The sequence below is a fragment of the Callithrix jacchus genome, chromosome 1 (assembly GCF_049354715.1).
Source record: "Callithrix jacchus isolate 240 chromosome 1, calJac240_pri, whole genome shotgun sequence".
Classification (NCBI taxonomy): domain Eukaryota; kingdom Metazoa; phylum Chordata; class Mammalia; order Primates; family Cebidae; genus Callithrix; species Callithrix jacchus.
Genome location: NC_133502.1, coordinates 214,420,365 through 214,444,185, shown reverse-complemented (window position 1 = coordinate 214,444,185; position 23,821 = coordinate 214,420,365). Strand labels below are relative to the sequence as shown.

At 54.4% G+C, this 23,821-nt stretch overlaps 1 protein-coding gene across 2 annotated transcripts in view; it reads left to right on the top strand.

Annotated features, from left to right (window-relative positions):
- The window catches only part of FBLN1 (fibulin 1), a 93,925-nt gene that overhangs the window by 17,684 nt on the left and 52,420 nt on the right, over positions 1 to 23,821 (top strand). For both annotated transcript variants that reach the window (XM_035273355.3, XM_035273362.3), the window contains exons 3-11: positions 4,425 to 4,560; positions 7,015 to 7,177; positions 10,639 to 10,698; positions 12,380 to 12,481; positions 13,045 to 13,182; positions 14,459 to 14,596; positions 20,294 to 20,437; positions 21,366 to 21,494; positions 22,606 to 22,731. In XM_035273355.3, the coding sequence (XP_035129246.2) occupies positions 4,425 to 4,560; positions 7,015 to 7,177; positions 10,639 to 10,698; positions 12,380 to 12,481; positions 13,045 to 13,182; positions 14,459 to 14,596; positions 20,294 to 20,437; positions 21,366 to 21,494; positions 22,606 to 22,731 (1,136 nt within the window). The remainder of the gene's footprint in view (positions 1 to 4,424; positions 4,561 to 7,014; positions 7,178 to 10,638; positions 10,699 to 12,379; positions 12,482 to 13,044; positions 13,183 to 14,458; positions 14,597 to 20,293; positions 20,438 to 21,365; positions 21,495 to 22,605; positions 22,732 to 23,821) is intronic.

Genomic DNA, 23,821 nt, shown 5'->3' with positions numbered 1-23,821 from the left:
ACACAGGGAGAAGAGGGCATCTGCAGGCTCAGGAGTGGGGCCGCAGAAGGAACACACTGCCCTCTGAAACCCATCCGGAGACGGGGTTCCTTCTCTTTATGGGAAGTGTGGGTGCACATCCAGACTCCCCTGTGGCTCTCGACTTGTTTCTGGTGGTGCTTGCTTCATCACGGGGGGGCCTTGGGAAATTCTGGCTGGATATCGTGAGTTTCCATATGACAGTATTCCTGGAACATGTGGCTCAATGCCCGGGACACCACTCAAGGGTCCCCGCATGGGAATGACTGGCCAGTTGTGTCACTTAGTCCCCAAGAGGCCCATTGACTCATCCCAGTGGACACACAGGCCAGAGGCCACATACCTGTCCTATGTGCCTCTCAAGTGAGTCACTGAGCCGCCCGACTCTGCCTCTGTCACTGTCACTGTCCTGTGGTCCCAGGTGCTGTCTGCTGCCCTCCAACCATTCCTGTGGGCTTCCCCTTTATCCTGTTCTCGTTGGCCATGCAGTCTGTGCCAATCAGAGGCTGAGCCTGGGCTCCAGCTCACAGTGAGATGGAGCCCCTGTAAGCGTTCAGCAGGCAGGCTGTGGGGGGTCCTGTCTGAGCAGGACCCCGCCCCAGCCTTCCCGGTCTGTAGAGGTCAGAGCTCCTGTCTGGGTGAGGCAAGGACTGCAGGTGGCGGGTGTGGCCAGCAGCACCGTGATGCTGATGAAGGGACTAATCAGAGAAATCAAATCTGATTTACAAGAATCCTCTTAATAGTGATATTTAAAAGATGCAAGGAAACAAGGATCACTGACCACCTGGTGTGTCTGTTCTGTTAGCCAGTTATTTTTTCTTTCTTTTCTTTTTTTGAGACTGAGTCTCGCTCTGTCCCCCAGGCTGGAGTGCAGTGGCGTGATCTCAGCTTGCTGCAACCTCCACCTCCCGAGTTCAAGCGATTCTCTTGCCTCAGCCTCCCGATTAGCTGGGATTACAGGCGAACCCCACCATGCCTTGGTAGAGATGGAGTTTCACCAAGTTGGGCAGGCTGGTCTCGAACCCCTGGCCTCAAGTGATCTGACACTTTGGCCTCCCAAAGTCCTAGTATTATAGACGTGAGCCACTTTGCCCCGCTGAGTTCTATTCTTTTGAAGTGGCATTCTGTGAGGCTCACCAGCTGAAGTAAAATCAGTTTTTGTTCATTCAAGAAATCTTTATTAGTTCTTGATGCTCAGGAAGAGGCAGGATGAAAGCCATGGGCAGGCAAGCCCAGGCCAAGCGTCCTGTGCAGAAGTTGAGGGCGTGAGGCCCTAAGGGCCCCTCAGGGCCCAAAGGAGGGGGCGTGAGCTCCCCCAGTGGATGAGAGGCTCAGAGAGGACTGTTGGGAGAGTCCGACCTCTCTGCAGCCATGGGCTCTAGCCAGGCAGGGGTTAAGCAGCCTGCAGCTTCAAGGACACTTTCGGGGAGGTCAGGAGATGGCAGCTTTGATATTTTCCCATCATAGAGCATCTTGACTCCAGGTCTCCACCGAGGCCTGACATTCCTTGGGATCCAGATCTAAATCCACCTAAAACCTTGGATTAGATTAAACCCACGTGCCCTTCAGCGTCTTTTGGAGGAATTTGGACACACGCAGTGAACCTTAAAGCAGGTCCCTAGCTGACATTTTCCAGCCCAGCACCTCTCTGACCCCTTCTTTATTTTGCAAATCTCACTGAGGTGCCAGGCTCCTCTCTGGCGAGTGGGGATACATCGATGAACGGAATACGTGAAGTCCCCTGGCCTCGCGGAGGTGGCATTCTACAGGGGACGCAGAATGTAAAGTCAGTCTGATGGTTTGTAGGAAGACAGGATGAGCCGTGGGGGAAACAGGGAGGGATGGGGCTTCTGCTCATGATGGGTTTACAATTTTAGACAGAACTGTGGGGATGGCCCCACTATGCCAGGACCTGAAGGGGACAAGGGAGTGGGCAGTATTGGAAGTGGGAAGAACATCCTAGGCCGAGGGAACAGCCAGTGTGAGAGCCCAGAGGAGAGGGTGTGCAGGCGCTGGGTGGCTGGACTGGGGTGAGCGAGGGCCAGTCCCCATAGAGGCTGAGGGGGTGGGGTTGAGCCTGAGGCAGCTGGACACCCAGCAGTGACTGGGTTGCTAGCTTGCTTCCACTTTTAGGGTGTTGTAAATAATACTGCTCTGAGGCAGGGCGAGGTGGCTCACACCTATAATCCCAGGCGGCTCACTTGAGGTCAGGAGTTTGAGACCATCCTGGCCAACATGGCGAAACCCTGTCTCTGCTAAAAATGCAAAAAATTAGCTGGGCATGGTGGCGGGCACCTGTAACCCCAGCCACTCGTGAGGCTGAGGCAGGAGAATCTCTTGAACCCAGGAATCGGAGGTTGTAGTGAGCCGAGATCGCACCACTGCATTCCAGCCTGGGTGACCGAGCAAGACTCCGTCTCAAAAAAAAAAAACACACACACACACACACACACACACAAAACTGCTGTGAACATGGGTGTGCAAGTATCTGAGTCCCTGCTTTCCGTTCTTCGGCTGTACCCAGAAGTGGGATTGCTGGGTCCTGTGGTTTTTCCGTGTTTCATTTTGTGAGCTGCTTCGAGGCAGCTGCACCTTTTCCATTCCCACCGGCACTGCACGCGGGGTTCAGCTTCTCCACATCCTCACTAGCACTTGCGATTTTCGGGCCAGCCAGTGTTTTTTGAATGGATGCACACATGTCTGGTGGTTGTCTCTGGCAGTTTCGTGAAATGCCTGTTATTTGCAAGTCCACCAAAAGCATGAGTGAAATGTGTGCTAGCTCAGCTCGGTAATTCCGTCCCGGAGCCTGAAGGCAGTTCTGGAGACAAACAGGCTGCTGGGTGCGGACGTCCAGCCCCCCGGGGAAGGTTGGGGGAAGGTCCGCGGGCGGCTGCCGTTTCTATGCAGAGGTGGCCTGGCTGTCAGTGCCAGGAGGCTGGGGAGGCCCCCACCCTCTCTCCTGGAGGCATGGGTTGGGTGGCTCTTCCTGCCTTTGTTGGCTTTGGCTGCAGCTGGGGTGATTTTGGGACTGGTTGGGGGCCACCTGTGACACACTCCTCTCCTGCTCATCACCTTCGGAGCCCGCCCACGCCAGCCTCTAGCTGTCACAGCCTCATGGTTGTGTCGGAGGAGCTGATTTTGGCAGGTCGAGGTCCCCCTGCTACACAAGCTCCGGGTTTTTGAGGACCTCTCCCCAGAGCCCCGGCAGGGCTGGGAGGCATGGGTGGTGCCGCTAGATGCCATCACAGCAACCACGGGACTCTCAGAAGCTGTTTGCTCTGAGCCCGAAGCCGGGATGAGTGCTGAGAAGAGCTCGGCCTGATAAAGGGGTGAAAGGTCGGGCCCAGAGGGAGCCCCCGCCGCCTTTTGTTTTTCACGTCCACAGGAACATTGGGCGGGTGAGGCCCAGTACTCAGAGGAGTGATACCCGCTCTGGTGGCAAAACTGGGGCTTCTGACTCTGGCTCCAGACGCCACTCTGCATTCAGTCTTTCTTTTTTTTAAAAAAAAAAAAAAAAAGCCGGGCGCAGTGGCTCACACCTATAATCCCAGCACTTTGGGAGGCCGAGGCGGGTGGATCACGAGGTCAAGAGATCGAGACCATCCTGGTCAACATGGTGAAACCCCATCTCTACTAAAAATACAAAAAATTAGCTGGGCATGGTGGCACACGCCTGTAGTCCCAGCTACTTGGGAGACTGAGGCAGGAGAATTGCTTGAACCCAGAAGGCGGAGGTTGCGGTGAGCTGAGATCGTGCCATTGCACTCCAGTCTGGGTAACGAGCGAAACTCATCTCAAAAAAAAAAAAAAAAACAGGCCAGGTGTGGTGGCTCAAGCCTGTAATTCTAACACTTTGGGAGGCCAAAGTGGGTGGATGATCTGAGGTCAGGAGTTTGAGACCAGGCTGGCCAACATGGTGAAACCACATCTCTACAAAAATACAAAAATTAGCCGGGTATGGTGGTGCGCACCTGTAGTCCCAGCTACTCGGGAGGCCGAGGCAGGAGAATTGCCTCAACTCAGGAGGTGGAGGTTGCAGTGAGCTGAGATCACACCACTGCACTCCAGCCTGGGCCACAGAGGCTTCATCTCAACAAAGAAGGAAAGAAAGAAACAGGGTCTCAGCACGTTTGCTGCCCAGGCTGGTCTCAAACCCCTGAGTCAAGTGGTCTTCCCGCCTCGTCCTTCCAACATGCTGGCATTACAGGCGTGACCCACTTCGCCCGGCCAAGCTTTTCCAAAACGCTAATTGAGACCCTCTGTATGCCGTGTACTATGCGTTTCTCTCTGTGTCTGTGGGAGCAGGGAAGGGGAGGCTCAAAGGTGAGAGCGCCCCATCCCCAAGGACCTCGTGCCCTGGGCCCCCTGCCCACAGAGCCTTGGCCCAGCCTGCCCCTCACCCACAGGATGGTGCAGGAGCAGTGCTGCCACAGCCAGCTGGAGGAGCTGCACTGTGCCACGGGTATCAGCCTGGCCAACGAGCAGGACCACTGTGCCACATCCCACGGTGACAACACCAGCCTGGAGGCCATGTTTGTGAAGGTGAGAGCCAAAGACCATGTGGGGTGGGCTGCCTGTCCCCACTAGTCAGCAGACCCGGGCCCTCCCAGCTGAGTGGCACTGTCCGTCAGCACTCCCCACCCCAGGCCCTTGTGAACAGTGGGGGTTCCTAGGCCAGGAGGAAGGTGGAAAACCCCAGTATTTTTCCTCCTCCCATGTAGTTGTAAACCCCAGAGGACATCTGGGGCCGAGCCTCCCATGGGGAGTGGGGGTGAGGTGAGCTGGCCTTGCCCTGAGGATTGCCTATCTCCAGGCTTTAGGCAGACATGGAAGTCAAAGCCGGGCTCATCTTGGGCCTTCAGAATCCTCTCAGTTCAGGGTAGGCACCCTCACCCTACCCAGGAGGCTCCTCCCTACCCACGGACCAGTCAGGGTCCAGAGCTAAGCATGGGCCCTCACTAAGCCCTCTAAGATATGACCGCTATAACCACTCTAGAAGAGGAAACTGAGCTTCAGAGAGGCCCACCCTCCAAAACGGCCTCTTTAAAGTCCTGTCGGACCCAGAGGGGGTCCTGCCCTGAAGGTAAGCTATGAATAAATGGGATGGTCCTTTCCCTTGAGTGCTCCTGGGGGGGCCCTGTGTGCTGGCAGGTCACTCAGGACCTTTATGGCCGTGGAAGGGCTGTGTCTTTGCAAGAGGTGGAAAGGTGCCTGGTAGCGTTCCTGGTCTGAATACTGCCAGCAGACCCAAGGTGTCCAGGCCATCCCTCCCTTACCACCGCCCAGGGCGGAAAGCAAGCCCGGCCGGGAGGAGCTCGGGCCTGCAGGAGCTCGGGTTGGGAAGCTGGGTTTTCTGCTGGAGGTGACGAACATGCATTCCCTGGAAGAAGCCTCCCGTTCCCAGTTAGGAAGGTGATGGAATCATTTTAAGAAGCAAGAATCTGAATGAAGTCTGGATTCCAGGACGGGGTGTGAGGGCTCCTTCGTGGGGATTCTCCACATAGATAGGGGTGTGGAGGGATGCCATGTGGAGGAATTAAGGTTCCCGAGCCCCCTGCCCACCTTGGCCTGGGTAAGCTTTCATGGGGGTGGGGGAGGACTCTGGCCCAGGAGGGAGCTGGGTGGGGTGAGGGTGGGGTGGCCTGCTCAAGGGGTGCCTGGGAACCAGGACCTTGGACATCTAATGACTGCCCCCCCGCCCCATGCAAGGCTGGGCCTTGCAGATGCCGTCTGGCTGGCACACAGCTATGCCCCTGTCCCTAGGCTTGAGAGGTGTGGAAAAAGCAGAGAACATTCTAGCAGGAGTGGGAACAGATCGCTTTGGCAGATGAGCAATTTGTGTTTCCGGGAAGGATTACTCACACCCTAAAAGATGGACAAGGTCACTGACGCTCCCTACACCTTCTGGCAGCAGAGGGCATAGAATAAGCAGTCTGGAGGACCCATCAGCTCCACAGAACCGAGGCAAAGCCACACCTCCCGGCTCCTGCTGGGGACTGTTTAGAAAGTTCTGTGCCCCTCTTAATAAAGACTAAAGGGGCTTTTCATGTGTCAGGGCAGATGTTGCCTCGGAGGCTCAGGTGTGAGGCCGCAGGGACTTGGAGGTAACTGTTGGGACGTGGGTCCAGGTGACAGACAGCGACCCGGTCCTTTGACCTTGCTTGATGACTTGTCTTGAAGACCCTGTGCTTTCAAATGCACGGTGCAATTCCTGCTGCTGGAACCCCCTAACTCAAAAAGGGAGAGGCAAGGCTCAACATGTCGTTCTTCCGGGCACGGTAGGGCAATCTCAGACCACGCAGAAGGAACAGACCTTTGGAGCTTGTGCATGTTATGGGAAGCTCCCTCTTCCTGGAGGTGTGTGAGCAGAGCCAGGTGGTCACTGGGCAGGGCAGGGATGTTGAGGCGGGCAATCCCATGTTGGGGTAGGGAGGGGAGGTGGAGGCCAGGCCCTTTAAGTTTCCTTTAAAAACTGGGACCTAGGGCCGGGCGCGGTGGCTCAAGCCTGTAATCCCAGCACTTTGGGAGGCCGAGGCGGGTGGATCACAAGGTCAAGAGATCGAGACCATCCTGGTCAACATGGTGAAACCCCGTCTCTACTAAAAATACGAAAAATTAGCTGGGCACGTGGTGCGTGCCTGTAATCCCAGCTACTCAGGAGGCTGAGGCAGGAGAATTGCCTGAACCCAGGAGGCGGAGGTTGTGGTGAGCCGAGATCGCGCCATTGCACTCCAGCCTGGGTAACGAGCAAAACTCCGTCTCAAAAAAAAAAAAAAACAAAAAAAAAAAACCTGGGACCTAGATGGTTTAGGGCGGGGGATGGGCTTGCTTTGCTATTTGCTGCCGCTGTTTAGAAGTGGTATCTGAGCCAGACGTGAGTCACCACTCTCCGGGTTGTGTGGACCAGGGGCTGAGAGGCAATCCCCTGAGGCCTCTTGGGCCCCGTTGGGCTGTCTGCCCAGCTCCTCCATCTGGAGTCCCCACCTGTGTTTGCAGAGGTGCTGCCATTGCTGTCTGCTGGGGAGGGCGGCCCAGGCCCAGGGCCAGAGCTGCGAGTACAGCCTCATGGTCGGCTACCAGTGTGGACAGGTCTTCCGGGCGTGCTGCGTCAAGAGCCAGGAGTCCACAGACTTGGATGTCAGTGACCTCCAAGAAATGGGTAATTTTTTCCCTTCCTTCCCTTGTGGGCAGTATATTAAGGTTCTCCAGGATGTGTATATAGAACGAGAGTGGAGAGACAGAGATTTTAAGGACTTGGCTCACATGGTCGGGGGAGCTGACAGGTCTAAAATCTGCAGGGCAGGCCGGCAGGCTGGAGCCCGGGGAAGGAGGGGCATTGTAGCTGGAGTTTAAAGGCCGTGTGCTGGCAGAATGCCGCCTTCCCCGGGGGAGGGCAGTCTTTTTTCTCTTAAGGCCTTCAGCTGATTGGGTGAGGCCCACCCACGTTATGGAAAGTGATCTGCTTTTCTCGGTGTCAACAGACTTACATACTAATCTCTTCTTTTTTTGTTTTTTTGAGACAGAGTCTCGCTCTGGCACCCAGGCTGGAGAACAGTGCAGTGGTGTGATCTCAGCTCACTGCAACCTCCGCCTCCCGGGTTCAAGCGATTCTTGTGCCTCAGCCTCCTGAGTAGCTGGGATTACAGGTGTGCACCACCATGCCCAGCTAATTTTTGTATTTTTAGTAGAGATGGGGTTTCTACTCTACTAAAAATGTTGGCCAGGCTGGTCTCGAACTCGTGACCTCAGGCGATCAACCCACCTCAGCCCTCCAAAGTGCTGGATTACAGGCATGAGCCACCCAGCCTGGCCAATATTTATCTCTAAAAAATAGCTTCCGGCCGGGCGCGGTGGCTCAAGCCTGTAATCCCAGCACTTTGGGAGGCCGAGGCGGGCGGATCACGAGGTCAAGAGATCAAGACCATCCTGGTCAACATGGTGAAACCCCGTCTCTTCTAAAAATACAAAAATTAGCTGGGCATGGTGGCGCGTGCCTGTAATCCCAGCTACTCAGGAGGCTGAGGCAGGAGAATTGCTTGAACCCAGGAGGCGGAGGTTGCGGCGAGCCGAGATCGCGCCATTGCACTCCAGCCTGGGTAACAAGAGCGAAACTCCGTCTCAAAAAAATAAAATAAAATAAAAAATAGCTTCACAGCAACATTCAGGCTAGTGTTTGACTAAGTATTGGGGGGATCAACACTTAAAGCATTACAGGTAACGTGAGCATCCTCGTCGCCATTGCCTTAACTCAGCACGGGCTGACTCTGGTTGTGGGAGCCATTTGTGCTTGTGACCTCATCTGAGCCACTGTCCTGGAGTGATGCTGAGTGCTTGGAGTTTGGGATCAGGCAAATCTGTGCTCCGTCCCGGTCCTAACGTGTACCTTGGTGAAGTGGGGATAGTTGCAGTCCTATTTCATCAGGTTGCTGGGAGGATGGAGGGGGACATTGGGTGTCAAGTGTTGGGTGCAGCACCTGACCCCGTAAGCATCTGCCCTCACCGTCTCCCCTTGTCCCTTCAGCCACCTGGGGCAGTGTAGGTAATTGGCTTTGCTCTCACGTCGTGAGTGCAGGTCTGATGCTCGAGATCACATGGCTGACACGTGGAGGAGGGAGACTCTGGCCTTCCACCTCCTGGCCAGTGCCCTCTCCATCTGGAGCCGATGACGTATGTGACGTGTCGGGAGTGGCTAGGGGCCACTGCTCATCGATAGCTGGTTCTGTCAAATCATACATACTTACTCAGCAAAGGGGTGTGTGACCCCAACAGCTGCTTCAAGAGCGCTCTCAGCTGCGAGCCTCCCAGTTCTGCATCCTCACCCTGCTTTTCTCCAAAGGTTTGGGGTGTGGTTCAGTTACAGGGTCAGTAGTCTCTTACACGTATGCCATGGTTTCTTGTGGTGGAGGTTGCAGTGGGCCGAGATTGTGCCATTGCACTCCAGCCTGGGCAACAGAGTGAGACTCCATCTCAAAAATAAATAAAATAAAATAGAGGTGGGAGGTGCCAGAAGGGGCGAAAGGGAAGAACTCACAGACCTGTACTCCCTAAGTTAAGCTGATGGCTGTAGGGTCCCAGGTCACACAGGGGACCCGGTCACCCGGGACCCATCTTTTACTTCCTGTTCTTAGTTTTTCAAGTCCAGGGCCCCATGGATGCCACTGAGATGATTTCACATGTCACAGTCTTCAGGAGAGGTCAGGGCCACATTCTGCCACCTTCCTTGGCTTTTGAAATCAGAGATGACATTTTCACTTTAAACAAACCCAAACTATTCGTGCTGGTGGAGGATTTCTCCTGTGTCTCAGGGAGGATTTTCACTGATTTATGTCTGCAGTGTGAGCCATCTCTGGGCTTTTCTGCAGCTCCAGATGTTTGTTTTATCTCTCCAGCTGTTTCATCTCTGCTGTCTGCTATCTGCTTCTATCCTTGCTGCAGACTTTCCCTCGCATGCCGCCTCCTCTGGGAGGGCTTCCCGTCTTCACAGCTGCACTTTTCCTCCCACTGCTGCCTGTGCCATGACCCACTGTGTGCTTCCTGGGGGCCATGCAGAAGGACCCCAGACCAGTGCTGGCCTGCCACAAATAAGTACAGAAACGGAGAGTGACCTTTACAGACACACAAGAGCGTTTCACGGAATCAGTCAGGAGACACAAGTTTTTAGTGTGCATCGGTTTGGACTCGGAGGGCGTGTCTTGGTCATTCGCAAGGCTGTGACTGCATTCGCTGAGGTGGTCGAGCAGTTTGGACTGTGGGGCAGCACTAGCCTGAAGTCAGTGATGACAGGCCTTTGTGTCTGTGCTCTTTCAGTTATAATTGATCTTTTTTTTTGAGACGGAGTTTCGCTCTTGTTACCCAGGCTGGAGTGCAATGGCGCGATCTCGGCTCACCGCAACCTCCGCCTCCTGGGTTCAGGCAATTCTCCTGCCTCAGCCTCCCGAGTAGCTGGGATTACAGGCACGCGCCACCGTGCCCAGCTAATTTTTTGTATTTTTAGTAAAGATGGGGTTTCACCATGTTGACCAGGATGGTCTCGATCTCTTGACCTCGTGATCCGCCCGCCTCGGCCTCCCAAAGTGCTGGGATTACAGGCTTGAGCCACTGCACCCGGCCCGATCCCTTTTTTTTTTTTTTTTTTGAAATGGAGTCTCACAGTTATCACCCAGGATGGAGTGCAATGGCATAATCGTGGCTTACTGCAACCTCCACCTCCCGGGTTCAAGTGATTCTCCTGCCTCGGCTTTCCAAGTACCTGAGATTACAGGCACACGTCACCACACCCAGCTAATTTTTGTGTTTTTAGTAGGACAGGGTTTCACCATGTTGGCCAGGATGGTCTCAACCTCCTGACCTCAGGTGATTGCCCACCTTAGCCTCCCAAAGTGCTGGGATTCTAGGCATGAGCCACATGCCCGGCCTATAATTGATTAGATGAATTACACGTCTACAAGTGTAATTGTATCTTAAAAAGGATACAGTTAATACTTAGCTATTTATATAAGATGTTCAAATGAGCATTACTGTCTGATAGTGACAAAAAGGAAGAATGTGGGCAGTTTCTTCTAAGATAAGATGGGACCATGTGTCTGGATCAACATCTGACTTTGTCTTTTTCACCCTTAGATAAGATTATTGAGGTGGAGGAGGAGCAAGAGGACCCGTACCTGAATGACCGCTGCCGAGGTGAGACGGGGGTGTCTCCCATGAGCCGTTTGTTGGTAGTTAAACCCCAAGGGGCCAGCAGGGTGGCTCAGGCCTGTAATCCTAGTACTTTGGGAAGCCAAGGCAGGAGAATCCCTTGAGCCCAGGAGGTTGAGGCTACAGTGAGCTATGACTGTCCCTCTGCACTCCAGCCTGGGCCACAGAGCTGGATCCTGTCTAAAAAACAAAGCGGAACAAAACCAGGGAAACTGAATGCTGATCTCGATGGAAGTCAGAACCCGGGTTTTGCTCTGGATTCCCCTGGAAAGTGTCCTTTGGCGGGGAGCCACTTCCACCCTGTGGAGTCCTGGACTCCTTCCCTTTCCTTCTCACCTCCTTCTTCCCTTTCCTTCCCACCTCCTTCTTCCCTTTCCTTCCCACTTCCCGATCTGGGGCTGGCTGGGAGGGCAAGGGTGGACTTCCTGAGGAGGGGCCTGGTGAGAGCTGGTGTGGAAAGCCTGCACAAGACCGAGCTCCCAGGCCTCGCGAAGGTGACTGACACAGGCCTCCCCCAGGCTAGGAGCCCTCATGGAGGAGGAGAGGGCTAAGTGTTCCTTGCCTTTGTGCCCCTGGAGCCCCAGCCACAGCCCTGTCCCCATTGGCCTCACGAGGAGTTGTTTGCAAAGTTAAGTAAGGGCCTTGCCGGTTTGTTTTTCATAGGATAAAGCTGTTTTTCTTTCATGGAACATTCTGGCATGTCTGGACCTGCAGATCTGCCCCAAAGCTCTTTCAGTGGTTTGCCCTGTGGCTGGGGTGTTAATCAGGAACCAGTGTAATCCTCAAATAGTGCAGTCAGTGTACAGTGACCATCAGCCCAGAGGCCTGGTGGAAGGGGGAAGGGAGGGACCCAGAGCCCCAGAAAGCCTCGGGGATCTGGGAGGGGCTTTCTGGGGAGGGGAGCTGGTCTGCAAGGAGGCAGGATTAGCTGGGAAAATAACCCTGAAAGCGTCCTCAGGGAGCCCTGAAGTCGTGAGAAGGGCACTGACCCACAGTAGCTGGGTGCTGGAAGGCAGTGGGCCGGGGAAGGAGGTGGGGTTAGAGGGTCAGAGGGAGGGGCCCAAGAAACAGGCAGGCTGGCAGCAGTTAGGAGTATCTCTCGTAGAATCTTTCCCTGGTCCAGGCATATCCTGATGAGGGTTGCAGTTTGAGCACCCCTCTGGCTGCCCTGTAGTAAGTGTAGGTTGTGGGGTGTTACTGGGCTTCTCAGGAAGACCAGGCAGAGGGAGGCTGTGACCACAGCTAGGTGGGCAGCCCTGGGAGCTGAGGCCATGGTAGTGGGCTTGGAGCAGCGGGACATATCTAGAGTTCAGTGGGGGCAGGTGCCTGAGGCACACTTGGGGCCTGGCCTTCCATGTGCAGCCCACACCCTCATGTCCGTGGCTGGTGGTGAGCTCCTCTCTGCCTCACCCCTTCTGGGCCCACCCCAGCCTACAAAGGGCCCCCTGTACACCACCTGATTTTCCAGGCAGGGAGGCTGGGACCTGAAGCAGCAGCCCTTCGGGGGTGTCCAGAGCCAGGGTGTGGGGGTCTCCCATGAGGGCTGCTGGTGGGCTCCAGCCAGGTCAGCCTGCCTTCCTGGGTTCATCTGCCCAGCCGGAACAGAGCTAGAAACCTCCGGGTGTCGGGTGAGTCCAGCCCCGGCTCACACACACTGTGCTTCCAGGAGGCGGGCCCTGTAAGCAGCAGTGTCGGGACACGGGGGACGAGGTGGTCTGCTCCTGCTTCGTGGGCTATCAGCTGCTCTCCGACGGTGTCTCCTGTGAAGGTAATTGTCTCTATCCCAGGCGCCAACAAGACTGGCAGGTCACTGTGCTTGGAAGCCTGTGCTGGACGTCTGAGCAGGGCCTGCCGTATACAACCAGACCCCAGTCGGGTGGAGAGCAGCCCAGGACTCGCTGCTCCCTGGAGTTTGCAGCACAGCGGCCCCTGCCAAGACTTCCCTCCAAGAGAATATAAGCATCGGGGTTGGGAAAGGGGACGGCTCCAGGATGTGCTGAGTGGCCTTGGGCACATCCCGCAGCCTGTCCTGGCCCCCTCGTCTGTGAGATGGGGGAGATAGAAAAGATGCCCCCGCCATGGGCTTCTTGAGGACCATATCACCCCAGTCCCAGAAAAAGCAGTGGATATGAAGGTTAGCAGGGGAGAGAAATCACTGCCGTCGACTTCATGCTGTCCTCAGCCTGCACATGCACACACGGTGGGCCTCAGCTCAGTTTGCGTGCATGCAGGGAACCATTTCCACGGTGGCTTTGGCACGTTTCCTTCTGAGGATGTATTAGGATGGGTTGTTCTTGCCGGTCACTCCCTCACCGCCCCGGTCTCTTCTAGACATCAATGAATGCATCACGGGCAGCCACAGCTGCCGGCTTGGAGAATCCTGCATCAACACCGTGGGCTCTTTCCGCTGCCAACGGGACAGCAGCTGCGGGACTGGCTATGAGCTCACGGAGGACAACAGCTGCAGAGGTACGGCAGACCTGATCTCCCAGGCGTAGCTACGGCGCGGTGGGAGGGCAGCTCTGGGGTCTGGGCTCTTGCAGTCCTGCGCCCGGGCGACTGCCTGCTCATCTGCAGGAGGGAGGTGGTTATACCCACCAGACCAATATCCATGGTGTCTGGGCGGGTGAGATGGAAAGGGAAAGTGTTTGCCAGGAATGTTTAGAACATTTAAAAAGTTGACAGTAGGGCACCGGTACCAGCTAGTCCAGCCGTTAGGAAACATTGACGTTCTGATGGTGAGAGGAAATGACGGCAGATGTGGATTTCTAAAAAGGCTCGGTGCATGGTGATTTAAAATCAAGACCTGGGATGAATTTCAGGTGCTCACATGTACTTTCTACAAAAAAAACAAAACAAAAGAAAACAGAAAAGCCCACAGCTGTTTGCACAACAGCTGCCTTCCATCCGACTCTAGGCTTCCTTGAAGTTCAAAGCATTATCTTCTGCCACTGCATAAGAGCATGACATTTCTGGCTGCCAGCCTTTTCCTGCCAAGCCATAGGTGTGATTTGGCAGAGGGCGAGGCTCTGATGAGGCTCTTTTAGAACACCGTTTTTGCAGAGCGTTTCAAGCCTTTCCAAAGGACAAAACCACTTGTGTAAAAATGTCGCTTGCTCACTGTGTCATGAGGGGGACTTGAAAGCGAGGCACACCCTTCTGACCTCTGAGGCCCACAGAGCAAGTTCTCTCCTCCGCACCCACACACACCGGCTGGGTGGTTTGGACCCCAAGAGCCCAGCGGCCAAGCCAGCTGTGTATACACATTTGACCATTTGACAGTCGTGAACTTCAAGGGAAGGGCGGCCCATCACATCCTATCGTGACCATAACTCTTGTTAATATTTGGAATATGGTAAAGGGTTCAGAACGAATCTGTTTATAGAGACCGTGTTTGTTGCCACTGAGATAATTGCTCTGTGATCTAAACTAAACATACACTTAGCCGGGATGAATGCTAACATATATCTCTACCTGCCAGGAAAATGTCAGGGTGATTTATTATAATAGACAGTTTGCCTCATTAGAGCCTTGGGAAAAAAGTCCACTTTTGAGGTCTTTAGCAACTGGAGCAGGATTTGGCTCAGCGAAGTCCTTGTTTGTGTATGATTTCTCTGTTGGAATGTTGTGGGTGATAGCCTGAGTGACGAACATTAGTAAAAAACTTTCTTGTGATTTTGAAGTGTTGTAAGATGCTGTTTGGCAGGACTCTTGCTAACCATTTCCTTTTTTTATGATGTACCAGATATTGACGAGTGTGAGACTGGTATTCATAACTGCCTCCCCGATTTTATCTGTCAGAATACTCTGGGATCCTTCCGCTGCAGACCCAAGCTACAGTGCAAGAGTGGCTTTATACAAGATGCTCTAGGCAACTGTATTGGTAAGACGCTGCTGCCAGATTAGCGGGGTGTTTCAGGAAGGGCCGGCGGTCGAGCCTCGGGCCAGGCATCTGGACTCTGCCGGGCCGCCTGGTGCACAGAACAGGGGTCGGCACCTTTTTTGTAAGGGGCTGGACAGCGAATACAGCAGACACTTCAGCCACTGTGGGCTGTACGGTCTCTGTCGCGATACTCGGCTCTGCTGCAGTAGTCAAAAGCAGCCAGGGGCTATCTGTAAACAAATGGCTGTGTTCCAATAAAACTTTATTCACAAAAATAGGCAGCAGGCTGGGTTTGGCCCAGGGGCCACAGTTTCCCGACCTGGGTTTAGATGAAAGAACCTGGGTTCTGGAGTTAGAGACATCTTCCTTTAAACCGAGTGACCTGAGAACATGACTTCTTCTGAGCTTACATTTTTTCCTCTATAAAATGGGCGTGATGATAACATCTGGCTTAGAGACTTGAGGCCGGGATTAGACAAGTACTTTCGAAGGTACACAGGAAGCACGCAGTGAGTGGCGACTCCTGCCACAGGTATTTAGCCTATCAAAAAATTGTTTTAAAAAGTGCTTAGCTGGGCGCAGCAGGTCACGCTAGGTAATCCTAGCACTTTGTGAGGCTGAGGCAGGAGGATTGCTGAGCTCAGGCGTTTGAGGCCAAGCTTGGGCAATATAGTGAGACCCCCATCTCTACAAACAATTAGCCGGGTGTGGTGGCGCATACCTATAGTCCCAGCTACTTGGGAGGCTGAGGTGGGAGGATCCCTTGAGCAGGGAAGTCGAGGCTGCCGTGAGCAGTGATCGTGCCACTGCACTCCAGTCTGGGCAACAGAGCAAGACCCCGTCTGGAAAAGAAAACAAAATATAAAAGTAAAAAATACTCTGTGGTAGTATTTGAATTCAAAGAGACAGAACGTAGAAAAGACAGCGGTGCCAGGCTCTGGGCAGGGTGGGGAACAGGGAGTGAGTGTTTCATGGGTGTAGAGTTTCAGTTTAAGAAGATGAAGCAGTTCTGGAGATGGATGGGGGTGTTGGTTGCACAGCGGTGTGACTGTGCTAATGCCCCAGAACCCGTCTACTTGAAACGGTTACGATGGCAAATTTTATGTCACATACTCGTGTAGTTCACCACGGTAAGAAAAGAAACTCTGGCCAGGTGCAGTGGCTCACGCTTGTAATTTGAGCACCTTGGGAGGCTGAGGTGGGTGTATCACCTGAGGTCAGGAGTTCGAGACCAGCCTGATAACATAGTGAAACCCCGTCTGTACTGAAATACAAAAATTAGCTGGGTGGAGTGGTGGGCGCTTGTAATCCCAGTGACTCGGGAGGCTGAGGCAGCAGAATCGCTTGAACCCAGGAGGCGGAGGTTGCGGTGAGCCGAGATCGCGCCATTGCACTCCAGCCTGGGTAACAAGAGCAAAACTACTCCTCAAAAAAAATAAATAAATAATCTCTTCTGATACTAATATGAAAAGAGAGAATCCCATGTGAACTTGGTATGAATTTAGGAGATCTAGGTAAGACAGCTCACTGTAGAGGAGCAGTGTGGGGTACAGCTGGGGAGCTGGCCAGCCTGGGGTACCAGTTCTGGAAAGACAGGAGGTGAGTCCTGTTTTCCCCTGGCTTTGTCAGGCTAACCACCTGGCTTAGGCCACTGCCGTCAGCGCCTGAGCCCTGATCCGCTTGGCTTTCCCTTGGCCTCTACTCAGCAGATGCTCCTGGGTCCGCTGTTGAGGTCAGAGCTACTTTTTAGGAGAAAAGACGAGGAACCCCAGCTACAGATCACACTAGTCAGAACCTCCCTACCTGGAGTGCCCGCATCACCTCTCCTCTTCAAAGGCTGGTGCTGCTCTGAGCAGGGAACTGTAAATTTCCCTCTTACTTCTATTTCAACTTTTTCTTAGAGAAATCTGTGTTGATCATTTATTTGAAATAGTGGTTTGGACAGACAGCTCTTCCCCCACTGCAATTTTTTAACCACCGAGATATTTAAAGACAAGTGGATGTGGCCAGGTGTGGTGGCTCACCTGAGGTCAGGAGTTCGAGACCAGCCTGACCAACATGGTGAAACCCCGTCTCTACTAAAAATACACACATCAGCCAGGCGTGGTGGTGGGTGCGTGTAATCTTAGCTACACCGGAGGTGGAGGTTGCAGTGAGCCGAGATGGAGCCACTACACTCTAGCCTGCATGACAGAGCAAGACTGTCTCAGAAAAAAAAGGCCAAGTGGAACAGTGAACTCTTAGGACAGGGGCCTCATCTGAACCCCGCCCAGCCTTCCTATGTTACAGCTTCCCTGTCACCCCCTGGGGAGACTCCTGAGCTGGGGGCTGTGGCTTAGCTGCCAGTTGGCCCCTCACCAGTCCCCTGCCAGCAGGGAGGGGGTGGTGAGCAGGGAAGCCATGGGCTCTCCAGGGCCAGTGGGGAGAACAGTCCTGCTCGGACTTGCAGCCTGCTCAGAGGGGGCTCCGGAGGAGGTTGGCGTCTGTTGAGGACGGAAAGCCTGACTCATGGCAAAATCAGCCCCGATTTCCACCAAGAGGCAGCGTTTGCAAGTCTCAACCTAGCTCCGACTTTCCTCTCTAGAGGGCACAGCACTGTGTAGGAGCTGAGGTTTGGGAGCTGTCCCCTCACTGTCCTTCCAGGACTGGCAAGCAGGCTGTGGGCTGAAGCCCAGCCTGGCGGCACTGAGTTGTTCCATGCCGTCTCCCTGGTTCTTCAGTGACAGGATCGAAAGCCAAACGCTCGGCTCCCACAGGGTCCCCACTTTGGATGGGGGTGGGATTCCCCTTTTCATGTGCTCTCAATCCTTGCAGTCGAGCTCAGGATTCATGGTTTTAAAAGATGTCTATTTATTTCAACAACTATGTATGTCTTTACTTACAAAAAGCAAACAAAACCTCAGCGTGGGAAGTAGGCACTCCTCCCCCGCCCGGTCCTTCCTGCCTCTTGGCAGGTCGGTGAAACCTTCTGGGCTCTGCTCCCTGAAACTTTTTGTTTTTTTATGAAAATGGGACCGGACTGTTCTGCCACGTGCTTCCCCCCCACTCCACTTGACAGGGTATTTAGAAAGCGTTTCATGTCAGCACCTTTATGTGACCTTTTTAAAAATGACTGCATCAGCAGAAATAATTCTAAGGGGAAAACCTACCAGGACAGAAGATAGTTTCAGGCCATCCGGGAGAGGCTGGAAAGGCTCTACGTCAGCTCCAGGTCCCCCAGCACCATCCTGGGTCTTCTCCTCCCACACCTGTGCCCATGGTACCTGCTCCCTCACCCGGGAACAGCATGGTCCATGGTGGGAAGCACTGCTCCCTTGTGTAGCCAGAATCCATCTTCCTGGAGCCCTAGAACTGGCCTGGGGCCCCGAGAGCACATCCGAGCCTCCTGCCTGTAGCAGAAGAGTTCTTCCTGCAGGGCTAGCACAAGGGATGAGTCAGGGTCCCCGAAAGCAGAGGTCTTTGCCTCTGTCACAGATGGAGAATTTCCTAGGACCTTAAGGTGGGGTCACCAAGGGTTTTGAGGTGAGCTTGGCTTTCCTGGGTTTTTTTTGCTCTGTTTCTTCGAATCCCCTCCTCCTGCTGCTTGCTGTCTTCCTTTCTTTTTCTTCTTTTTTTTTTTTTTTGAGACAGTCTTGCTCTGTCGCCCAGGCTGGAGTGCAGTGGTACAATCTCAGCTCACTGCATCTTCCACCTCCCAGGTTCAAATGATTCTCCTGCCTCAGCCTCCCAAGTAGTTGGGATTACAGGTGCCCACCACCACGCCCAGCTAATTTTTGTATTTTTAGTAGGGACGGGTTTTGCCATGTTGGCCCGGTTGATCTCGAACTCCTGACCTCAGGTGATTCACCCTCCTTGGCTTCCCAAAGTGCTGGGATTACAGGCGTGAGACACCACACGGCCTCTTTATTTCTTCTTGAGTGGGGAGGAGGGAATGGGCCAGGGCTTCCCACATGCCCTGGCCGACCTGTGCCTGGGGATGCCCGCAGGTCATGGGGCAGGACGGGGTTCCATTGAGTCTAGGAAGCACTGGGTGAAGCAAAGAGAACAGGGACCTCGGCAGCTGGGTGAATCCCTCGGAGGGAGACTGTGCACCATCTTCCCTAACTCAGCCGACACTACATTGATTTGCTGTCTGTTTATTCACTCCCATTCACTCATTCATTTATTCACTGTTAGCGAGGTCTTAACCCTGTGGAGCACAGGATGTTCTGAGGGACGCTCTCGTTCCATGGAGCAGAGTTTGGGGAGCGCCTGGGGGGAGGCAGCCGCCACTCTGCTAAACGCTGCCTTTATTCTTAATACGGGGCAGGGGCCACCTAGCTGTTTCTCTAAAGGGCTAGATGGTAAATAACTTCAGTCTCTGTGGCGGCCACTCCACTCTGCACGTTGCCGTGTAAAAGCAGCCCTGAGCAGTGCGTAAGAGTGGGCCTGGCTGCATGTTACTAAAACTTTATTTACAAAGACAGGTGTAGGCTGCATTTGAACCAAGGGCCATCATTTGCTGACCGCCGATTTAAGGGAGCTGGGAAGCCTGGTTCTAACCCAGAAGGGAGCTGGGAAGCCTGGTTCTAACCCAGAAGGGAGCTGGGAAGCCTGGTTCTAACCCAGAAGGGAGCTGGGAAGCCTGGTTCTAACCCAGGCCCTGGTGGGCCCCTGACTCCAGCCGTTAGGCCAGGATCATTCAGTCCCTGGACCTCGGTTTCCTCTTTATAAAGTGGGAGCAGTGGTGATGGTGATACCGGCCTCGCCTCGTTCTCAGGCTGGTTATGGTGCTCAGAAGCAGGCCTGGATGTTCACGCTTCTGTGAACTGTTCGGTGCTGCATGGTCGGCGCAAAGGCTGACTCGTTTGACTGAGGAGGGTGGACCTGGCTGGCAGGGAGAGGGGTACAGCTGGCTGTTTTCCTTTCTGACATATGCTCAGGGGTCTTCCACCATTACTCTCTCTCTTCGTCCTCCCGCCCCTCGATGCTTTGTAAGTGTCTGAGGAAGGTGATTTTCCAAGGTGATATTTAGACACTTAGGTCCTTTTCGATGTCATTGGGAAGTGAAATCTGTGTATCCTTCCTCCAAATTTGAGCAGAAGAAGGGAATCCATGGGTAGCGTGGTCCTCCTGGGTCAGTCACTGGTTCGCACTTGCTCACTGTATGTCATCAAAGGTGATGCCCCATGGTCGCCATGCCAGAGGTGTGTCCATTCAAGGAAGGAGACTGCTGTGCCGTGAGCTCAGGGAGCCACGGCCCCTCGGGTGGGCCTGCGTCAGCCGCATAGGCCCTATGAAGCCCCGTCATCGGAGGGACCTAGAGTCTTGCTGGGAGCCAGAGTTGCTGGCACCAAGTAGACGGTCACCTGTCTCCTTGTCACTGGAGTCCTGTCTCCTGTCACTGTCACAGGACCTATGTCTCCTGCCACTGTGCCCAGTGCGAGGAGGTGAATGCAGCAGAAGCCGGGCAGGCAGGTCCTGATTTGGTGCAGTGAACAGTGGAGGTGCCGGAGTTGTAGGGGCAGGGAGAAGGGCCAGAGGTATTTGAGGCAGTGATGACATTTGGGAGCCAGCTGGGAGGCGGCTCTGTGGTTCAGGATGAAGGGGTTGAGCCCCTCTGTTTGTGGTTTTGCGGAGAGGTGGGAGGGGAGTTTCTCTGGAGATCCAGTCGTTGGGTTCTGTTAACTGTGTTATCTCTGTCTCTTCCCGCTGTAGACATCAATGAGTGTTTAAGTGTCAATGCCCCGTGCCCTGTCGGGCATACATGTATCAATACGGAGGGCTCCTACACGTGCCAGAAGAACGTGCCCAACTGTGGCCGTGGATACCATCTCAACGAGGAGGGGACTCGCTGTGTTGGTTGGTATTAAAAAAGAAAACAAATCTGAAATTCACTTTCCCGTCTGTTTCCAGCACACACCTTCCCTTCTCTGGAAGCGGAAAGGGGACGCCCAAAGCAAAGCCATTTCTGCCAGCCCATCCATCCCGTGGCCAGCTCCCAAGCACGGGCCTTCATTGTCCTGCCTGGACTGCTGTAGTAGCACACCAACCCGTCTATGCCCCAGCCTTGTCTACTTCCGTCTGTCTAGCTTGTCCTGAGCCCAAAGCTTTCTTACCCCACCCTGTTTACAGTTCCATCAGCTCCCCATTGGTGACAAGGACAGATGCCTCTGCTTATAGTCCAGTCCCCCAGCGCTGGTCCAACTCCACAAACCCTGTAATTCAGGTGATGTGGGTCTTGCCACTCTGCACACAGGCGCTGTTCTTCCCTCTCTGTGTGGGTGTTTGATCAGACATCGTTCCCTCTGCCCACCTGCTCCTACGTTCTTTTGGATCCGGGGCACCCAGCCTGCCTGGCTCCTGCAAGGAGGGAGCCTTGGTCGCTATAACCCCTAGGACACTTCTTCAGTGTCTTTCTATGTCTCCTGATACCTGTCCTCTGAGGCCGCGTGGGGGTTCATAGGCTGTGGCCGAGGCTGCATGGGACATGGCTAGGATCATGGGGCTTGGAGCACTGCCTGGGCACTTCCTTCCTTAATGAGAGTCCTTGCTGGCCTGCCAGGGAGGGCTGCCTCTGGGTCACCTGTCTCCCCAGCCCAGGGCCCCGCACACAGTAGGTGCTCTGTGAAGTCGTGTTGAAATGAAATGCACGTTTCCATTTGCCCCGGGGCCCTGCACACAGTAGGTGCTTTCCATTTGCTCCTTTCTTGTTTTTTTTTGCTGATCATCCTGGGGGGAAGAAACCCAAACTAAAGGTTCTCATCGCGGCTTTCTCTCTCCTTTGAAGATGTGGATGAGTGCGCACCCCCTGCCGAGCCCTGTGGGAAGGGGCATCGCTGTGTGAATTCTCCTGGCAGCTTTCGCTGCGAGTGCAAGACGGGTTACTATTTCGACGGCATCAGCAGGATGTGCGTGGGTGCGTGGGGGCCCCTGCAGTCTGTGGGAGAACCCAGCCACATGGCACCAGGGACACATTCTGTGGCACCTAGCGTGATGTGGTCTGATCCTCATCTCAGAAAATTCCAAGTGCTGGCAGACTTTGAGAGAAGACCCTGAGTCAGGACCACCCCATTCTAGTTCCAGCTCTGCTGCTGCCCAGCCAGGCGGCCACTGGCACGCCCCCCCCACACCGGGTGTGAGCCTGCTCCCCACCTGTAGAAAGGGGTTCTGCTCGGCCCAGGACCTCCAAGTGTTGATAAGCCAGGTCTACAAACGTGGGCAGTATTAGTGATTTCCTGGAGAGTCACTGCTGAGCTACAGAGCCGCAGGGGCTCCAGATGTACCTTTAGCTCAGAGTGGTGAGGGCAAAAGTTTTGACCAGGAGTGGGGTCAGGTCCTGTCCAGTTAGTGCCTGCTGTCACCAAACGTAGGTGCTCAGAGGAGCCTGGTAGCTGCCACTTCACTCCCGCCAAGCGGGCACTTTGCTAGATCCTGGCAGACCCTTCTTGTGGGTCCTGGGGAGGAGGACTGGCAGGAGGGAACAGGTTCAAATGTGCTTCCACGGAAGGAGCACAAGGCTTGCCCAGCAGGCAGGCACACTGCAGCAGTCCCAGCTGTCCCACTGACATCCTGCATGCTAGGGAAAAGTCACTGTGCATTCCTTGTCTGAGAAATGAGGCTGGAGGCAGGGTGCAGTGGCTCACACCTGCAATCCCACCACTTTGGGAGGCCAAGGCGGGCGGATCACTTGAGGTCAGGAGTTTGAGACCAGCCTGGCCAACATGGCGGAACCCTGTCTTTACAAAAAATACAAAAATTAGCTGGGCGTGGTGGCGTGTGCCTGTAATCCCAGTTGCTTGCGAGGCTGAGGCATGAGAATCACTTGAACCTGGAGACGGAGGTTGCAGTGAGCCAAGATCGAGCCACTATTCCCCAGCCTGGAGACCAAGCGAGACTCCATCTCAAAGAAAAAAAGAATGAGGCTGGAGGAGGTGGAGGACAAAGGACATGAGCAGGCCTCGCTAGGAGGGTGGAGTGTGCCGCCACTGTGGCTGGACATGCCCTGAGCCGGCCAACCCCTCTTTCAGATGTCAACGAGTGTCAGCGCTATCCTGGGCGCCTGTGTGGCCACAAGTGCGAGAACACGCTGGGCTCCTATCTCTGCAGCTGTTCCGTGGGCTTCCGGCTCTCGGTGGATGGCAGGTCGTGTGAAGGTGAGGCCGGGGCCCCGTCCACTCGCTTCCCCAAGGCCCCCTTCCTCCTGGGGAAGCCACCGTCCTCCTGCAGACCTGTTTGGAGCAGATCTGTTGATTTCCCCAGCACATTTAAATGTTAGCAGGAGAGCACCCGTAAAATGCTATTCATCAGAAGGCCTGCCCGACTGCCCGCCGGACCTCTCCTGCTGGCATCCACCCTCTGAGGCTGTGTGGGGGTTCATAGGCTGCGGCAGAGGCCGTGTGGGATGTGGCTAGGGTTACGGGCCTTGGAGCGTGAGACCCACCAGTCATGGGGTCTTGGTCATGCCTGACCTCTGCCTGCCTCCGTGTCCTCGCCGGGGAGAGGGGCGGGTGTGTGAAAGAGCAGCAAAGCTGGATGCTTGTTCTGCACAAAGACGGTGTGTGGGTTTTAATCAGATGCTGCTTATGGGAGACAGGCTCTGGGTCCACTGATCTCAAGTTACCCAGACGATTGGAGGGAGGCTTTGTAAATGACGGAGCCGAGAGAGGAATACGGAGGTTCTTAGGGCGTGGGTCAGTGTGATTGATTAGGGCACCTGCTTTGAACTTGTTTTTTTTGTTTTGAAACAGAGTCTCACTCTGTCGCCCAGGCTGGAGCGCAGTGGAACGATCTCGGCTCACTGCAACCTCCGTCTCCTGGGTTTAAGCAGTTCTCCTACCTCAGCATCCCGAGTAGCTGGGATTACAGGTGCCCACCATCAGGCCCAGCTAATGTTTGTATTTTTAGTAGAGACGCGGTTTCACGTCGTGTTGGCCAGGCTGGTGTTGAACTCCTGACCTCAGGTCATCCACCCACCTCGACAGTTAGGTTTTCCCCTCCCAGAGACAGAGAGAAGCACCCTGGCCTTCCTGATGATGACATTCCCCAGGCATGGCCCTAGTCCTTGAGAAAGACACTCCTGGGTTGCATATCTCAAAGGGACAGAGAAAGCATTTACATTTGCAAGTTTTTCTAAAGTACATGCTTCAAAGGAGAAAGGTCAGTGCCCATAGTCATGTTTGGGCTGGAACCAAGAGAAAATTCTTTTGGCAGCATTAGACTTTCTCAGTCAGGCATCCTAAGGGG